The 21,338-nt window shown below is 31.0% G+C and overlaps 1 protein-coding gene across 2 annotated transcripts in view; it reads right to left on the bottom strand.

The window, feature by feature from the left end:
• The window catches only part of LOC140446983 (serine protease gd-like), a 136,438-nt gene that overhangs the window by 107,303 nt on the left and 7,797 nt on the right, over positions 1-21,338 (bottom strand). Inside the window, exon 1 of one of the 2 annotated variants that reach the window (XM_072539577.1) lies at positions 20,159-20,193. The exons of the other annotated variant lie outside the window; for it this stretch is intronic. Coding sequence (XP_072395678.1) covers positions 20,159-20,178 — 20 coding nt within the window. The 5' untranslated portion in view covers positions 20,179-20,193. Of the gene's footprint in view, positions 1-20,158; positions 20,194-21,338 lie in introns of those variants that run through there. 2 annotated transcript variants of the gene reach the window in all.

A 21,338-nucleotide genomic window follows, 5' to 3' on the forward strand; every position in this document is an offset into this window, starting at 1 on the left:
AGAAGAAGGAATGATGTGGTGACTGATAGTGAAGATAGCAGTTATCACGCCGAGCCAGAAGATCAAAATTTAAACAATGTCACTAGAAATCAAGATAATTTTGCTGTAAGAAATGCTGTCATTCGTACTGCATTTAATAATTAAATAAACTGTTTATTTTAAAATTATTTATGGTACAATAAAAGTAATATAAAAATTATGAGTGTTTTATTTATTGTACATGTATTTTTAATTTAACAAAAAATATGTTGACAATTCAAATAGTCACAGAAATAAAATTAACTTAATTATGTCGACTTTTTCTTATTAAACTCTGGTAATAAATCTATGAAATAAACTAAATACGACACTAATAACTAAATGAATATGATATTTATGATACGATAATGAATATTTTTATTACAGAATTTTTCTAAAACAAATAAATACCTAAGAAAGTGTTTATATCCACTTTTAACAGATAACTTTGTGAAAAATAGGCAAAAATGTCACGGGATCTTTGTTTATAATATTCTCAAGCGATATAGATGTCATTTCAAGGAAGTCATAAAAATAAGACCATATTAGCAAGTAGATACATAATCCTTTCATTTTACAGTATTTGAAAAACGAAGTATGTACATATATTTCAGTTTCATTGTTCAGTTTTTGTGTTTATTATTATTCGTGAGTCAAGTGTTTGATTTTAAGATGGCAAAACGGAATTTGTGTGCTTATTCAAGTTGTGGAAATATTAGATGAAATAAGCATTCCTTAACTATTTCACCGTTGTTCAGAGGACACAACAAGGTTTGTAAATTAATTTTTCCTCTTAAATATTGCTTGGGTACCAGTATATGATGTCATTTATATGATACTTCTTCAATAATAAGATAACAACTAAAAGTTTTTTATTTTAATAACTAATTTACAATAATATAAAATTAAACAAACGGTATTAAATTTCTAAATTCTCGAACTCATCCCCATATTGATGTTTCAGTTGTAGAATCTTTTCTTTAACTGCCAATTCTAGTTTCTGTTTTTCTAATTTTAAAATGTCTCTACTTAACTCTTCCTTTTCTTTTCTAATTTTAAGAATATTTAATTTTATTTTTTCCTTCTCTGAATCTTCTTCACACGTATTTTTCTTTTTGTGATGTGGGACTCCTGATACATAATGAAGTCTTTTGCGCTTTTCCGGTAGTTTAACAGGATCAAGTTCAATGCATTGTTCAAGACCACCTTTATCCTGTACTTCTTCATCAACTTCTGCAACCTCACTTTCATTCCGAAGAAGTTCATCAAATGGAGCGGTACTATCATAAATATTTACTATTGGCTGCGTTCCACTAGTACTTGCCATAGATAAGTATTTCTCTCCAACGGAATCTGTCTCTTGAAATTTATTTGAACCACCACCGGTTTTGTAAATTTCCACTTTTTCGTTGGCCTTATCTTTTTTTGCTTTCTTTTTAATGCTCTCGTAAAGCAGTCTTAACTGACCTGCATTTCTTACTCCACTTTGTGCCGTTGCATTAAACTCCTCGGTGATAACCTCCCATGCTTCGTTCTTCAATTTTACACTTGTGCCATCGGTTTGTTTGTTTTCGATTACATTGAAGTATTGCTTTACTATTTCCAAAAGGTTTTCTTTCTCCTGCTCTGTGTAGTTTTTTCCTCGCTCTCGTTTCTTATCAGCCTTATTCATTTTTTAATAATAATTTAAAATTTTAAAAAACAGGTATTGACACTTCAGAAAGTCACAGAAATAAAATTAACCTAATTTATGTAGTCTTTTTCTTATTTTTTATGTATATTCTGTACAGCGCCATCTGTAATTATACTAAGAAACTACAAACAGTTTTCTAATGGATCCATTAAATATTTTATTCATCAGTTAGTTATTTACTTGGTAGTTTTATTTTATAATACGGAATTGAATTAACTTCCCGATTTAGTAGCAGAGTAAATTTAACCCACAGATACTTATTTGACGATTTATTTGTCGTTTATAATACCGGACATTATGCCCGGTATTATAAAACATTTTACTTACAAAGTAAAATTTAGTTTGAAAGTAAAATGTTAGCTAACTGACTGTTAACTGTTAACTAGGCGCGAGGGTCCTATCTTTAATCTCTTTATGTAATAAACAGTGATTATCTTAGTAAAATTAGTTTGAATGCTAGGCAGAATATTCTGCCAAATTCATAATATATCACAATAATGTTTTTTTAATATTAAAAGTGAAACTGGAACAAACCATGAAGTGGAGATATCCAGGAGTGGCTAGTATACCTGTTAAATACAAAGCACGTGGTGTTCGTGTGTATTAAGGTATAAAAAAGTGCTTATTACAAGCTTAAATTTTTATTTTAAGAAGATCTTTTCGGAATTAAATCATTCCATCATCAGTTAAATAAGAAGTTGTTAAAAAAACATTGTATGGCCACTTAAAAAACTTTCGAAGGACATCCGTATTAAAATATAATCCTCATGTTATTTATCATGAGGATTATCATGATATTTATTATTTACCCATCAAGGTAAATGCAATAGACTTAACTTATTGATTATTAAAAACTGAAAATGGGGGCATCTTAAATGACCCCCTGTAGCTGGTGAGGTTTTTTCGACTTACATTACCTCTGATCTGTTCTGGAGTCTTGGGCTAACTGTTAGCTAACTGTTAGCCCAAGACTCCAGAACAGATCAGAGGTAATGTAAGTCGAAAAAACCTCACCAGCTACAGGGGGTCAATTAAGATGCCCCCATTTTCAGTTTTTAATAATCAATAAGAACAGATCAGAGGTAATGTAAGTCGAAAAAACCTCACCAGCTACAGGGGGTCATTTAAGATGCCCCCATTTTCAGTTTTTAATAATCAATAAGTTAAGTCTATTGCATTTACCTTGATAAATAACATGAGGATTATATTTTAATACGGATGTCCTTCGAAAGTTTTTTAAGTGGCCATACAATGTTTTTTAACAACTTTTTATTTAACTGATGATGGAATGATTTAATTCCGAAAAGATCTTCTTAAAATAAAAATTTAAGCTTGTAATAAGCACTTTTTTTTTATACCTTAATACACACGAACACCACGTGCTTTTTAATGTTTTTTAAGTGAATACTTCTTATCGCTCGGTATGATGTTTTGACATGCATAAAATCATATTTAGCCTGATTTGAAAAATCGAGACTGGTGTAGTAACCTTGCGGTATACCGTGATTATACATATTATACATCAATGTACACTCGAGAACGACGTAATAACAACTCGAGAATGAAGTAAAATAAAATAAATTAAATAAAAATAAATAAAATTAAATAAAGTTAAATAAAATTAAATAAAATAAATAAAATTAAATAAAATTAAATAAGAATAAATAAAAATAAAATTATATCAAATTAAGTAAAGTTAAATACAATAAAATTAAATTATTTATAATTGAGTTAAATAAAATTAAATTATATAAAATTTCATAAAACTAAATAAAAATTAAAAAAAAATTATAAAAATGAAAAAAAAAATAAATATAGTAAATAAAATTAAATAAAACTAAACAGAATTAAATAAAATTAAATAAACTTAAATAAAATTAAATAAAATTAGATGAAATAAAATAAAATAAAATAAGGATTTTTAAAATTATTAAGAATATAAATGTGTAGTGTTATTATAAAAAATATTAACAATTCAGTAATAAGCGGACATACAATTTCATTAACCTGAATATTATAATAACAGGCTATAAGAAGTATTCTAACTAATTCTGAGTAACTTCTGTCGGCACTCCCTAAGTGCCACGCTATTTTTTTTTTATTTAAATACCAATAAAAATCTGTTTGGGCCAATTAAATTAGAGTTTTGCTCGACACATGTGTATGTACGGGTTTGACAGTTACAGTTGAAATGTGTTGTATCAGATATTACAAAAGGATTCATCAATTTCTTAATCGAAATATGTTTAAATAAACAATTAAAACGCCAAACTCATTATTTTGTATATAACGTAAAAACTTTATAACGTAAGTATTTAGAGATTTCACGGCAACAAACAACTTAGAAAGAAAATACACAAAATGAGATATGCTAAATTGTAATCGGTTAAAGTCCATTTCCATCATATTGATAGCACATTATGTATGCAAATCCCTAAACTGTTGATACGGGTGACTCAATGAAAAATAGATATTTGTCAACAAGTTTACAGAAGTATATAGGAAAACAATTTTAAATTGAGTATGATCACCAGGTATAAAGGTTGAAGCAGAATAGAATACAATAGTTTTGAGGGTTACTAATCCCTAAATAAAGTTGCCAGTGTCGGAGTGATGGAGATTAACAGGTACTAATGATTTTGCAAGAAATGTAAGATGTTTATTTTATTGGTTATATATAAATTAATTTGTGGCCGTAACAGGGGCCGATTTGTAAAAAAATGAATATTATTTGAATCAAATTCCATTTCAGATTCACTGCTTTCTTCAGAATCTAAGGAATCTTCAACTCCAATGTTAATTATTACCGGTTCCAGCATTGCATCAGTCATATTATCCAAATTCCACATTTTATTTTCTTCCTTGTGAGCATGACTAACAACATTTTTCCAATTTTCTGGAGTTACTTTTGATAAGGAATGTTCTAATAATTGTTGTAAGTCTTCTAATTTAAAAGTTTTGTTGTTGCGTCTGACTTCACCCTTTACTTGAGACCATATATTTTCTATCGGATTCAGATCACAGTGGTATGGGGGTAAACGTAAAATAATTACATCACGGTTTAATGCCATTTCATCGATTATATATTTTTTATAAGCTGCTTTATGTTGCCTTACAATAGATAATAATTCCTTTTTTGTCGAATTCTCCTTGTACTCAATTGCGTGTTTATCCAACCATTTGATTATCTCTCCTTTTTTCCATGCCGTTGTTGGCAATTTTCTGCTAGTCTTGAATGGTAACTAGCATTATCCATGACTATGACAGAATTTTTTGGAATTAAATCCAACATTTGCTCAAAATAATCTTCAAAAACGTCAGCAGTCATTTCCTCGTTGTAATCTTTGGTTGATTTTGAGGCAAAACTTAATAATCCACTATTGACAAGACCGTATTCGTTTCCAATATGGGTTATTATGAGTCTGCGTCCTCTTCCAATGGGAATATTGTTTATTCCAGTAGATACACCTTCGATGAATACCTGATGGGAACTTTTCACATTTGTATCAACCCATAGATATGGTACAGTATGACCTTCATTTAGCCAAGTCTCGTCCAAATAAAAAATTGTTTTCCCTTCTTCTCGGTACTTTTTAATAGTTCTTAGATAATCTCGTCTCCAACATACAATGTAATCTTTTTCAATTAAAACGGATTTTCTTCTATTCTTTTGCCAACGAAATCCCATCTCTCTAAATAGTCCCCATAATTTCTTGTTGCTTATGATTGGTAACTCTTCGTTTTCTCTAATTAATGTTTGAATTTTGTCCAATGTTGGAAATTCTTTGTTAAAAAAAAATGAGTGGACGCTGCGTCTTATCATGTTTTTATGTATTTCTTCAATTTCCAAGGGTTTACTCCCTCCACTCTTCTTGGAAGATGAAACAGTTCCTCCTTTTCTTTCTTTTAGGAATCTATAAATTGTTGCTTCTCCAACCCCTGTCATATTTGAACACATGTTAACGATTTCACGAACATTACTTAAAGGGCGTTGATGTACAAGTGCATCGTGTACATTTAATATTATATTTTTCTCTCTTAGACTGAAGGTACCTTTAAAAAAACACTTAACCGGGATAAAACCTGTTGTCGACATCATTTTTAAATGCAAATAACAAAATATCGGCACCAAAAACGTATGTAGGTAAGACATGAACAATGTACATCTACAAACTAAATGGAAGATGCAAACAATTTCTAATTTATATTATTGGCATAAGCTGTAATGTGCTAAATAATCACCTTTAAATTACTGTTTACATTAATTTATTTCGTGAAACATTGAATTCTCTCGTTAATCACCCGTGTATAATTAACAATAATCGTGTGGCATATATACCGACGTTTTTTACGCACAAAAAAGGTATAGTGAGATTAGTAGACACTTATTTTACAGAAGATTTTTTAAAAGATAATGAATTATTGAAGGCATCTTAAAATATTAATTTTTTTTATTTATTTCAAAACAAGTATAGGGTGACGCCTATGGTTTTTTGACCTGTTGAGGATTTGCATACATAATGTGCTATCAATATGATGGAAAAGGACTATAATAAAAAACGGTGTTGCAAAATGAACAACAAAATTTCTGATTTTGAATATTGTTAATAACTATTTTATTGTTTATTAAAATGTGTACCTGAACAAAAGATGTCTCAGATCGGTTGAATAGTTTTTGCGAAATTCAATTTGTTTATAATATTTTTTGAAAAATGAGCTAATTTTTAAGGCCGGTCCAGATAATTATACTTAAATTATTTCAATAATTCGGGGCTTATTTTCTTTGTTAAGTCGTAAATTAATAGTCTATGGAAAAAATTTGAAAAACATTACACAAATTTAGTGTCTTTATACAAAATGATTTAATAATAAATATCCCTTTTTGGGCTTATAAACATTTACAATAACTTCGTAGGATTTAATTCAAATTAAATGAAAAAAAAAAAAAAAAAAAAATTCGAAAAGCTGGTTACAAAAAACTTTCAGTAAAAAGCGGTTTAGGACCTTTAGGAGATACCCCTTTTTTTAAATCACTCTTACGTTAGTTAACACCATTTGAGGCCTAAAACTATTCAATCTTTTATGAGAAAAATGAAGTTTTTTACAAAATTTTTAGCAAACAAAATTATTAAAAATTGTTTAAACATGATTGTTGTAAACAAAGAGTAGGTACTTTTCGTTTCGACTAAATTAAAAGGTGTGAGGCTAGCAGAATGAAGGGCCAGCTGCGCTCTTCAATAAATCTAATACAGCTTCAAGATAGAGCGCTCGGAAAACTGACTTATCTCGAAATCTACTGGACTAAATTTGCTCTTTCTTTAACTGGCTACGTTAAAATAACATTTATCGTATTTTAATTGTAAAATTATTCAAAAAAAGGGATGTCCAGACCTTTTCTTAAATCGATTTTTATTGTGATTTTTTATTTAATAATTTAAAATATAATTATATTAAATAAATATTATTTATAGTATTAAATTGTTATTTATAAAAAAAAATTCCCAACACTCTTATTAAATTTGAACGAGTTCGTTAGTATTAACCCTTCATTGCTCGCGTGGTGAGGTGCAAGTATTTTTAAGGCTACAAAAGTATTCAGAAAACAACCGGCATTCAGATTTAGTGTAATCTCTAATTGTGGTATGTAGGAGGCACTTACTATAATAGTAATAGTACGTACGTACTTACTAAACTCTAATTTCACTATTTGGGAGAGTGAGTCATCGTTTGAATGCGTAGAAGTGGGGAAAGACGTATGAAAATCCAGTGGCGTACACTCGCTTTTATTTCAACCTTAATTATATTATATTGTTTAAATATTATTGTTCAAAATAGGCCACAATATATTTATCTGCAGGTTTTTACTGAAGTTTCCATCTCTATATCCAAAGACCGTTTTCAAAGATATAAATTATAGTTATATTTATTTTATTTGTTTATTATTATATATTTATATATTCTTATATTATTTTCTTTTTTTTTTCTTAACTTTAAAAACGGTCTCTGTACTAGAGATCGAAACGTCAGTAAAATAAATATGTAAATAGATGTATTGTGGCTTATTTCCAACATTCTCCCTAAAAATACGGAATGCCACAAGCAAAAAGCCACAGAAAAATAAATATTGCTATCATTTGTATATTTGAAAACGATCTCTTTATATAGACATCGAAACGTCAGTAAATTAAACATTTCAATTAAATATATTGATACTTATTCCCACCATTATTTCTAAATATACAGAACGGCAAGCAAAAAGCCATAGAAAAATAAATATAACTATCACTTGTATATTTGAAAACGATCTCTTTATATAGAGATCGAAAAATCAGTAAATTAAACCTATAAATAAATATTATGTGGCTTATTCCATACAGTCTCCTAAAAATACAGAATGACACAAACAAAAAGCTATAAAAAACAAGTAATTTTGCAGAAAGCTTACTGATGCCACCAGGCTGTCGCGGAAGTTACGCTAAAACATCTTTTGACGTGACCCGTCCTTAAAGAGTTACACAATGAATTTTTTTTAAAACAAATTTTAAGACAGTTTCCCCACCACCCGAGAGGTATGTCTTGTGGCGCGTCACTTTTTAAATGGGTGTTCGCCAAGAGCCATACTGTCCCATTAAATAAAATAAACAAAACACTTAAACAGTATAAAACAAAACAAAATAAAATCCTATAAAATAAAATAAAATTCCATAAAAACAAAATAAAAATAATTTTGGATGTAACAAAACATTGTACTATTCTATTTAAACACAAACACTATACACACTTACTATGTTCTTCTCGTTTTTTTTTTGTTTTTGGTTTTTTTATGCTGATGCTTACTAAACTATTAGAAAATATTATTCGCTGTCTAAATCTGAAGATGCAGTGCTGCTATCGCTGTCATTATCTTCACCTGGTGTAATTATAATTGGCTCTAGTAAAACTTTGACATCAGTGTCAAGTTCCCACATACGATATTCTTCTTTAATTATGTGGCCTATACATTTAGCCCATTTCTCTGGAGTTACATGGAGGACTGCTTGAATCAAAAGTTCCTTAACTTCGTTTAATTTGAGCGTTTTGTTATTGCGTGCTACTTTTCCTTTCACTTGCGCCCAGATAAGTTCAATGGGATTAAGTTCGCAATGATAAGGTGGTAGACGTAGAACTTTGACACCATAATTTTTTGCAGTTTCATCCACAACATATTTAAGATATTCACTTTTCCTTAACCGTACAATGTCAAGCAGTTGAATTTTGAGCATTGATTCTTCGTATGCAATCCCCTTTTCTGTAAGCCATTCTTGAATTCTCCCTTTCCGCCATGCCGTCGTCGGTAATTGTTCTAGTCTGCGGCTATGATATGGCGCATTGTCCATAACAACCACAGACCCAGATTCCAATTTTGGTAAGATTCTCTTAAACCAGCGCTCAAATACTTCGGAAGTCATTTGTTTATGATAATCACCTGTTTTTTTTGACTTAAATTGAAGCAAACCATCATCAAAGAACCCTGTATCACTTCCTATATGGGTGATAATTAAAAGCCGTCCCTTTCCTGATGGAGCTTTTAATCCTGTAGACCAGCCTTCTATAAATGCTTCGCGTTTACTTTTGACATTTAAATGTTGCCAAACTTTTCCAACTGTATGACCTTCGTTAATCCAGGTTTCATCCAAATAATATATTTTGCATCCAGTGCTGCGAATTTTTCGTATTTCTTCTAAATATTTTCTTCTCCACAGAATAATTTCATTTTTTTGTAATAGCATACTTTTTCTGTTGCGTTTTACATATCGAAAGTTCATTTCGCGCATGGTTCTGATTAAGACCCTATGAGATATCTTGGGTAAAGAGTCATCGTTTTTGAGCTCTTGAGAAATTTTTTTCAGTGTTGGAATTTCACTTCGAAAATAAAATGAATGAATTTTTCGACGTATAATATTCCTTGTCTCGTCATCGAAAACAATGCTTTTCCTACCTCTAGTTTTACCTTTTTCTTGCTTTTTATTTTCCGATGTATTTTTAAGTACACGATAAATACAGCTAACGGATACTTTTGTTAAACTGCTACAAATGTCGATCGCTTGGCTAACATTTAATTCCATTTTTCTGCCGACAATTCCTTCATAAACGTTTCGTATCATTACCTTCCCTCGGACGTTAACATTTTCCGTCTCTTTTGCGGCTTTTTATTTTTGGAATCAACATCAGAATTTTGCTGTCTTCTCTTGGAACAACTCGGTTTTTCGTCCATTGTATTTCAATAATCTGTGTATATACTATGTATACAATAATTTCAACAATTCTGTATAAGAATATAACTAAAAATTTACTATAAAACGACAAAATATAACACTCTTATTATCAATAACACGTTTTATCAATACTACAATACATTATTGTTAAAACAGTATTGACAACAATAAGTTTACCAACTTATCACATAAAATATACTCACAAAATACATTACCCATAGAAACGCCCATGTAAAAGAACCATTCCTCCGGCGAAAAAATAATAAAAACTAGTTTTTATGGCATGTCTGCGTCCGAATTGTAAACGGAATTTCCTCGCTAATTCCAACATTGCCAAACGATTGAAAAATAATGTTTTAAAATATCGATTTTTATTTTATAAATTTAAATATGTAACGAAACGGAATATATAAATAAAATTTATTTCATTACAATTTTGTGCTTAATTTTTACTATTGAAAAAATCATGTTTTTTGTATTTTTATGACGGTAATAATCGCTGCGTGGAAGAATACAGGTTTTGTATGACCATAATTACTACTTGTGAACAAGATTTGGCTACACTGTACGACAACTCCTGGTCAGTTTTTCTATAGAGAAGCACAAATAAATATACTACTTTATATATTCTGTAATTTCTTATGAGGAAACGCAAATTGCAATCGAGAAAACAGGCAGTTTTCGAGGGCCGCTGTGTACATTTAAATTTGAGGATATTCCGCGTTTAAACTATGATATCACTCTTCTAAATTGAGGGTTTCTACTATAGTACGTGTAAAAATATTGCCGACAAGTTATAAATACCCCACCGCTAAATATTTATTTCTTGTCCGGCGATAAGCTGAGCGGCGCCCTCAGTACGCGAACAACCGTGGAAAGAATTTGTTGTGTTTTAGTCGTGCTGTTTTAACGTCACAGCAGATTCTGATGACAATAATGTGGCTTCTGTTTGTAGTAAAGGTGATCCAGTTTATCTTGGAAAACATGGTATAACAAAATGAGCTGTTCATTTACAGCGAAAAACCAGTCGCACACGTAGACGCAACATAGTTACTCGTCTACCAGGTGTGAAACAAATAGCGAAAAATATGTTAACACCAATTGAATGCTGGAAATAATAAACGAAATTGTGCAACATACCAATAAGTATTTAGTAAAAATGCTCAACAAGTTTTCTTGTGAAAGGAATGCAGTATGTACCAGTGGTGATAAAATTAAAGCACTAGTTAGCCTCTTGTACTTAGCTAGTACTTTCAAAGCTTCTCGTGTAAATCTGGACGATCTTTTGGATACAATTAGAACAGCTTATGTCAAATAGTTATGTTAAAGAAGCGATTCTATATACTCCTTCGCGCACTACGCTTTGACGATATCCAGTCCAGAGCAAAACGACGAAAGCATGACAAACTTGCACCCATTAGAAAAGTTTTTGTGACTTTTTGAAAAAGTGCATGGATTGCTTTATAGTTGGAATGTATTGCTGCATTGACGAGATGCGTAAAAGTTTTCGGGGAAAATGTAGCTTTTGTTAATATACACCCAGTAAGCCGGTAAAATATGGAAAAAAAGTTTGCACTTGTTGATTCGCGAACTTTTTATACAGCAAAGTTGGAAATATATGCTGGAAAGCAGCCAGAAGGCCCCTTTGAGATAGATAATAGTCCTAGCAGTGTGGTTAAACGTATGATAGAACCAACTGCCCATACTGGACGCAACAATAATTGCGACAACTGATTTACGTTCATTCCACCGGCTACTGACTTTCTACATAATTACAGAATAACTCTAGTAGGAACCTTGAGAAAGAATAAACCTCAAATTTCTCCTCTTTTTGTAGCTACAAAAGAAAGACCTCTTAACAGTAGTATTTTTGGTTTTGATAAAGACTGTCTTTTACTATCATACGTTTCCAAGAAAAACAAAAATGTTATGATGTTATCTACATTTCATGATAATGATACAATTGATCAAGAAACGGGTGAAAACTTTAAGCTGCAGGTTATAACCTTCTACAATACGACAAAGGGAAGAGTGGATGTTGTGGACCAGATGAAACGTAATTGCTCCGTTTCTCGAATAAGTTGCCGATGGTCACTTACAGCTTTTTTTTTAATTTAATAATATTGCAGGAATAAATAGTCAGGTAATTTATTACCTATAGCAATATTAATAGTAAATTAAAACGCCGTAAATATTTAAGAGAAATTAGTACAGATCTCATCAGACGCCACCTGATAAGTCATACATCAATAACAACGTTGCCAATATTATTACGACTTCAAATAAGACGCCAAGCAGGTCTTTCTGATGAAGAAACTTCAGTAGCAAGAAACTAAAAACAGAGTCAAATGTTTTTAATGTTCTCGAAGTAAAAATAGAAAACCACTTCAAGGTGTGCAGATTGTTCAAAACCTATATGTGGTGAACATATAATTCACCACAAATACAATACGTTAAATATGCTATGAGAGTGAATAAAATATTTACATTTCTTTTATGCTATACAATTTTGTCTACATGAATTTATATTTAAATGGGAATAAGCCACAATTAAAGGTTAAAATACGTTTATTGACGTTTCAATTTCCACTTCGGAAATCGTTCTCAAAATACAAACATTTTACAAACTAATGTTTGTATTTTGAGAACGATTTCCGAAGTGGAAATTGAAACGTCAATAAACGTATTTTAACCTTTAATTGTGGCTTGTTCCCATTTAAATATAAATTAATTTAAAATGCCACAAGAAAATAGCTTCAGAACAATATTTGTCTACATGTATTACATTTATATTATATTTTAAGAATACAAACGGAAGCAAAATGTTCAGATATTATTAATTTAACAAACGACGAAAATTTGATAAATATTGAGAATACAAATATGGTTACAAAAATAATAGTGGGCAAGAATGGAAAATGGTTAGACACAAAAAAGGAATGGACGTATTGTTATAGGTAATAATGAGAACTCCGAAATCAGTGGTTCCCAAAATTTAGCCATCTCCATGTTACTAGAGTAGACCAACATACAACGGCAGAAAATCTTGTTAGAAATGTTAGATCTTCTTAGATGTTAGAAAATAACTTACCAGAAGTAATATGTACGTCGTTAACGGCTAAGTATCCCAACATATATTCATCTTTTAAAGTTTCATTTTTTGAACAAAATTTCGGTATAGTGATGGACCCAAAACTATGACCAGTAGGCTCCTATGTAAGTAGGTCTTTTATCGAGCGTCCAAGACATACGCAAATAAAGTAAAGTACGAAGAAATGACTCTTCAACAGGAAAAAAAAGGGTTGAGTACGATCTCTTACTATTAAATATTCAGGGACTAAATCAATTTAAAATGGATTGTTTCTTTGCTGATTATAAGGAGTCTGATTTGGAATTTCTTGGTATGACTGAGACGTGATCATCAGATGACGAGATGATTCATTATAGTTTTCCAAATTTTAAAATTGTAAATTCTTTTAGTAGATCCCAATATAAATGTGGTGGAGTTGCAGTTTGGACAAGGAATGATATGAAGGTTAGTTTCATTTTACTTGATCAGTAATGTGTTGAAAAAGACATTAAGGTATTTGAAATGAAGTGGCATTATAATTCTAATCAACACACAACTTTAGTATTCTACAGATCTCCTAAAGGTAAATTTGATGTATTTTATGAAAAACTTTTTATCTAAAATATTATTTTAAATTCAAATTTTAAACCAAATCAGTTCATATTTTTAACAGGCGATTTTATTGTAAATTCCATGACACTAAATAATTCACACATAATTTCTGGTCTTCTAGCATCTTATGGATTGTCACCTAGGAACTTTACACCTACAAGGTCGACTTCCACATGCGGAAATATTTTAGAGGTATATACAAATTGTGATGATGATATAGGTACTATAAATGTAAATACTGAATCGGATTACGATATACTCCTTTTGAGGTTAAAATTTATTAATCTAACTCTGACATCAGTTCGAAATACTTTCAGAGTAACACATGAAGGCGCTATAAATGCATTCAACAATCTCTTGAGTAAAGAAACATGGCAAGATGTTTATCATGCAACTAATGTTGAGAGTAAATATAATGCCTTTTATGATAAATTACAGTTATATATCAATATTAGTTGTCCTATTAGAAAAACCAAACATCACCAAAACACAAAAAACATGGGTCGCACAAGAAATAAAATCTTCTTCAGATAGTAAAAACTCTGTATAGACACAAAAATATTAGCACAAAGTTCTTGTTGAGACTACAAAGGGTTAGCTTTATTTTAACAAAATCTCTGAATCCTCTAACAAAAACAAAACCACATGGGCTGTTACAAAAAAATCATAAAAATATCTGTCTAAAAATAGATGATACTAGGATTACAGATTCAGATATAATATCAAACAAATTTAATGATTACTTTATAGACGCACCAAAAGATATAATTAGTAAAATATTTAAACCCAATTTTAATTTTCAGCATTCCAAAGATTGTGTTCAAAATAGTTAGTTCTTATCTTATGTAACAGAGGTAGAATCAGAGGTAGACATAAAAAATAAAAAATTAAAAACAAAGCATCGTGTGGTTTTGATGAAATATCAGGTATAGTAATGAAGAAAATTGCGTGTCAGATTTTGACACCACTTGCTCACATTATAAATGCTTCTTTTAATACTGGTGTTTTTCCCAGTATGCTGAAAACTTATATCATTGGTGTGGTATCTAAGGTTATTGAATATGCAATGCTAAAACAACTTTTATCATTTTTAGATATCAACCAAATTATCTACTCCTTGATAGATTGTACATTATATGGTGTTAGGGGAGTTGCCCATAGTTGGTTTGGTTCCTATCTGAAAGACCGGCACCTAATAGTTAGAATAAAAATAACTTCAAGATTTCAATGTCTGGTCCGATTGTTAATAAGAATGAAGTAATACAGGACCCTATATTGGGCCCGATATTATTTTATTTGTATATTAATGAACTACCATATAGAATGTCTGATGCATTTGTATCAATTTATGCGGATGACTCACCAATGCTATATCGCAATAAAGACATAAATTTTGTACAAGATAAAATAACAAACTTACTGAAGACCTTCTCTGATTGGTCTAGTGATCAGTCGCTCCTGTTCAATGTTCACAAAACTAAATTTTTATTAAAAAGGAAAAGACAGTTAAGATTTGATTTCACGTACATTTCGAAAATTAGTCTACGATTTTATTATCAGATGTCGCTACATTGCGTCTATACGAAGCCATGTTAGAGTTGCTTCCTAAGACAGAAAAGATTTATTTCACGTTCAGAGCGTTTGCGAAGGCCGTTCTGATGAGGCCTATTGGGCCGAAATACGTATAAGCGGATGCGCAAGCGCCCTGTACGTGAAATCAAATCTTAACTGTCTTTTTCTTTTTATTTTGATATACTTAGTACGAGTACTAGAAACCAATTCGCTAAGAATTTTGCTTAGTTGAGGATATATGTTGTGGAATGCAATTTTTAGATTCCTCATGTCTCTCTTAACATTTTTATCAACGTCTGTTTTGCCTTGCAATTCTTAGAAGGCACAGATTAAAGCGGAATTCTTGAATTTGGTTTCGAAAATTAGTCTACAATTTTATTATCAGATGTCGCTACATTGCGTCTATACGAAGCCATGTTAGAGTTGCTTCCTAGGACAGAAAAGATTTATTTCACGTTCAGAGCGTTTGCGAAAGCCGTTCTGATGAGGCCTATTGGGCCGAAATACGTATAAGCTGATGCGCAAGCGCCGTGTACGTGAAATCAAATCTTAACTGTCTTTTCCTTTTTACTTCGATATACTTTGTACGAGTACTAGAAACCAATTCGCTAAGAATTTTGCTTAGTTGAGGAGATATGTTGTGGAATGCAATTTTTAGATTCCCCATTGTCTCTCTTAACATCTTTATCAACGTCTGTTTTGCCTTGCAATTCTTAGAAGGCACAGATTAAAGCGGAATTCTTAAATTTGGTTTCTAAAATTAGTCTACGATTTTAAATTTTTATTATTTACATCCCGTGCAAATTCTACTAAACCTGATCTAAGTATTTCTATCAATGGTGAGGGTATTTTGAATTGTAGTGATGTGAAGATTTTAGGAGTGACTTTCGGCTCTCATTTATCTTTTAAGACTTATTGTTGGATAGTATGTAAAAAACTCAATTCTAAATGTTATCAATTAGGAAATTAGGGTAGAATACTTAGTCTGCAACACCTTCGTCTTTTTTATTATGCTGAAGAACAATCGACAATGAGTTACGGTATAACTGGGGTGGCTCTCCTAGTATAAGAGACATTTTTAAGGCGTAAAAGCGTATTGCATGTGTTCTGTATGGTTGGTCTTGTAAAAACCTATTTAGAACGGTCCTGATCGACAGGCGAGTAAAACTGCGGTTTTGTGACTCGTCGGTAAAGCTCGCCAGTGTATCACTGCAATACCGCGGTTTTATATACCGACGAGCCTGACTTGTGGCTCGTCAATTTGTTTTATTTTTTACTTGGCTCGTCATTTAAAATCGCGTGTGTATCACTACTGGCGAGCAAAACCCTCAGTTTTCAGCGACCGTTGAAGTGAAAAAATCAGTTTTTAATCATGGATATGCGAACTCTCAGCCACGACTTTTAATTATAATTTATATATTGTTTACGAGACTGTGTTTGTTTATGGAAATGAACATCGCCAGAATACAAAAACAAAACAACTCGACTTACTGCATATGTTAAACTTTTAAATACCCAACATCTAGGGCGTCTCCGCTTTTTTTGTAATTTCGTAATATGCTATAGCGAAGTAACATAAAACTTCACTTTCAGTTGAACACGACATGTTAGCTTGCTGTGGACCGTTGACAATGACTGTTTTGCTCGCTAGTCGATTAGCACCAACGAGCCGCGAGTAAAACCGTCGTTCTTAAAACCGCGGTATTATGGCTCGCACGTCGATCACCCACTGAAATTTAAATATATTACCTGTGTATAGAATTTCCATTTTGGAATTATTGATACTAATTCATAAAAATAAAAGAACTTGTTTATGTAACAGTGATATTCACTCACACAACACAAGAAATAAGAGATAGTTTGTAGTACCCTATCGATATTTAGAAATAAGTAGGGAGTCATCTAATGTCTGTGGTCTGTGGTTTACTGTATAATCAACTTCCTCAAAAATTTAAAAACAATAATTCAACTACAGCTTTTAAAAACCAAGTTAAGAGTACCTAGTGACCAAGTGTCATTAAGGTGAATATTATGAGAGTGTATCTGTGAATGCCCAAACTGAAACATAACCAAATTTAATATTATTTTAAATATAATATGTCTATATTGTACGTTTTATATGTATTTTAATGTTTTAAATATTTTAATTTATTGTTCCATTTTTTCTAATGTTTAATATTTATAATTTTGTACTTTTGACCTACTATAAACCTTGTTGTAACTTATAGTCAAATAAACTATCTATCTATCTATCTATCTATCTATCTATCTATCTATGTATCTATCTATCTATCTATCTATCTATCTATCTATCTGTCTATCTATCTATCTATCTATCTATCTATCTATCATCTATCTATCTATCTATGTATCTATCTATCTATCTACCTATCTATCTATCAGTGGCGGCTTGTGGCTTGAGAGACAAGGTCGGCAAGGTATTTTTTGTCTCCTCAGATAGGTATACCGTCTAATAAAGACTTAAGTAAATCATCATAGGAGATTTTTTGATTTCTTGTTTTTTGTTTTTTTTTGTTTTTTCCTATAAATTTAGAACCTAAACATGTTTATAAATTAACTCAAGTCTACGTTGTTTGGAAGTAGCAAAATGGGTTATAACGTCATCGTAAAATTTATTAGAGTTTTGGAGAGATTTTAAAAGTTTTTTTTCTATTGACATTTGAGACAAGCTTGACATTCTCTCTTGTTTCATGGTATTTCGATAATAAGTTTTGATTCTTTTGAGGCAAGAGAAATCTCGTTCATTTGAGGCAGACGTTGGTGGTAACGAGAGAATTAATGACAATAATTTATTAATTTCGGTAACAGTTTGTTGTAATGAATTGCAGTATATAAAATTATACATATCTTGTAACTTATCCCATCTTCCGAAAATATTTGGATCAGCATATAAAACTTTTAATTCATTTTCTAATTTTATTTTATTAAAGAATGATGGATAATTTTTAATTAACCTGTCTAATAAATATCTTGGAAATTCTTTGGCGTAACTTTTAAATTTTGAATCGTCAAAGAGGTCAAAAATTTGCAAATCTTCAAAATTCGAAAAACGAGTATCTATTTGCATAATAATGGTATCCAAAATTTTAAAATATACTCGTTTTTCGATATCTGTTTCTGTGTCATACCTTTGTCTTTTTTTTGGGGGTTCGGAAATATCAAGCGAGTCCAAAACTTCACTGCGTATATACTGGAAATTACTATCATTACGAAAATCTATGATATTTTGCACCAGTCTTGTTATTCTATTTTTGGAATGAATAATGTCAGTTAACTGATTTTGAACAACATTGAATATCAAATCGGTTTGGGTAAACACTTTCTTAAAAATATTTAAAAGTATGTTAAAAGAATAATCATTTAATAAAGTTTTCAAACCGATTGCTTCACGGATCGAGATATCATCACTTTGAGAATCGTCGCATTCAATAATAAAATCAAAAACTTCCAAAAGCTGTTCACGAAAATCTGCTACAGTGAAAACTAACCGAGATTTAAAATTCCATCGCGTCTGACAAACTGTTGGCATTTTTTTTTAAACAAACCGTTCTAAAACATTAGTCCGTTTAGGTGAGCTTAAGAAAAATGAAGCAAATCCTCTTAAACTGACAAAAAAAAGACATTCTTTAATTTTTTTACATGTATCCTGCAAAACTAAATTCATTCTATGCGCATGGCAGTGAGTAAATAAAGCTTGCGGTGCAATAGTTTTAACTTTTGCCTGGAGACTATTTAATTCAACAAACATCACGGCAGCGCCGTCAAAGTTTGCCCTACCAATTTATTTTTGATATCAAAAAATTTTAATCTGTCCTTTAAAACACCAAAAATATATTCTGCCTTATGGCTTTTACTCACGTCTGTAAAACCTAAAAACCTCTCATAGATATTACCACGTAACGCGTATCGAACAACAATTGATAATTGTGAATGACATGATATTATGTCGGTAGTTTCATCTACTTCTAGTGAAAAGCAAATGGTTTCCTGAATCTCAGATTCAATAACGTTACTCAAAATGTAACTAATTGATTCTATTAATTCATTCTGAATTGTTTTAGATACACCGCTAAATGTCTTCGAATCAGCAAGTAAATTAGAAAATTCCAAATTGTATTTCTTAAACATTTTTATTAGTTCTCTATAATTACCTTGATTTAACGAATGCTCCGATTCAACATGTCCCCTAAAAGATAATTCCTGACAACTTAAAAAAATTACAATATCAATTAAACGACGTAAAACTGCGTGATTATTTTTTACAATTTCGTTATGTTTGATAGCATTTTCACGTTGGGCATTATCTAATGACACATAGATATTTTGTTTTCCAAATAAATCTAATTTAATCTGGCTGTAAGTATGATCTTTCGAAATATGTTTATGTAAAGCCCTAAATAATTCCTTTAAATTATCGTAACCAGATTCACACCACGGATTTTGATGTTTGCCCCTATTTGTCGAAAATAAAATGCAAGGCCAACAGAAAAGTTTGTTTTTTATTTCACTCCCGATAAGCCATGAGTACTTGCTGTACCAATTATCTGAAAAGGATCTATTACTTTCCTTACCCGCACTAATATTTATAAGCCGGGACATTTTAGGCAAAGGACGCCCCTTATTTTTAATAACAATTTGTTCTTCGTATGGAATAGATGAAAACCCATTATGCAAAATATAATTTACAATATCAGACTTATCAATACTTACAGTTTCTCCCATGGCTTGCATTTTTTAGGTTAATTTACCTGAATTTGTTTACACTTTATTTTAAAAAAAACTTCTATGTCAAACCCTTTAACCTTTAACTATTTACGGCAGACGTAACGTATCACAGTATTACTTTAGAAAATAAAAATAAATCACATAAAGAAAGGCTAGTTCGTGCACTGAATATCACTTCACTTTACTACTTACGTTCTTATATGAAATAACATTTCATCCCGCGCTCGCAATGTACAGTTCGCGACCAATCACCAATCTAAATGAAGCATCGGCAAATTTAATTTTGCCGCACTTGGTAGTTAAGTTCATATGGAAAGAAATGTATATTTGGTTGCTAATCAACTAATATTCCGTTGATTTTTACAAGTTAATCGTCAAGGTTGGGATCGGCTCGCCGAAAACGCTAAACGTGCCTTTTTAAGAATCCACAGGCGGATGGATGTCTCCGATATCGGATCATCAATTCGAAAAGTGTCTACGCAGGGATCACTTAATGCTCAGATTGGACGAATTCTTTTAAAAATCATGAATAAAATTTAGTCTGGTCGAATTGGTCGAATTCTTTTAAAAACCATAAATAAAACATTAGTCTTTATTATCTCATTATCTCACAGATATTTTTTTATTTCACAAAAACAAATGACATCAACTGATTACCTGCCACAATTAATTATTCAAATACTGATTAAATTAAATATTAAAAAAATCTATAATATCTATAAAGGTGTGGGTCGGCAGTGCCGACCCCACTGACCCACACCACCCTGACCGGCCGCCACTGCTTTCTATATTTTTTAAAAAATGTACATATTGAAATTGTACATCCATCTTGAAACTGTTGGATTTCGTAAAAAGCGCGACTGGCCTTTCATTCAGCTGATCTCACATGTTTTAAATTAGTCGGAATGAAAAGTACTCTTTGTTTACAACAATCATGTTTAAACAATTTTCAATAATTTTGTTTGCTAAAAGTTTTGTTAGAAACTTTGAATTTTCTCATAAAAGATTGGTTAATTTTAGCCCTTAATGTTGTTAATTAATGTAATAGTAATTTAAAAAAGGGGCTACCTAGCCTCCTAAAATTTTAGAACCTCTTTTTCGTTTTTGCAAGTTGTGTTTTTTAACTAGCTTTCCGAACATTTTTTGCCATTTAAAGGTCGATTCAAACACATCAGTCCCGGCGCCGAACCGGTCCCGTCTGGTCACAGAACTATTCGTTCGTCTATTCGCACACACCCGCAATGCATCAGTCTTCGGCGACCAATCTGTTGAAAAGATGGAAAGTTTCTCGGATGAAGAATTAGCAAATATTATTATTATTTCCTGCCAAATATTATTTTTAAAATTAATGTCCATGTATTTTACATGCGAC

Source organism: Diabrotica undecimpunctata, chromosome 7 (genome assembly GCF_040954645.1).
Source record: "Diabrotica undecimpunctata isolate CICGRU chromosome 7, icDiaUnde3, whole genome shotgun sequence".
Lineage (NCBI taxonomy): Eukaryota > Metazoa > Arthropoda > Insecta > Coleoptera > Chrysomelidae > Diabrotica > Diabrotica undecimpunctata.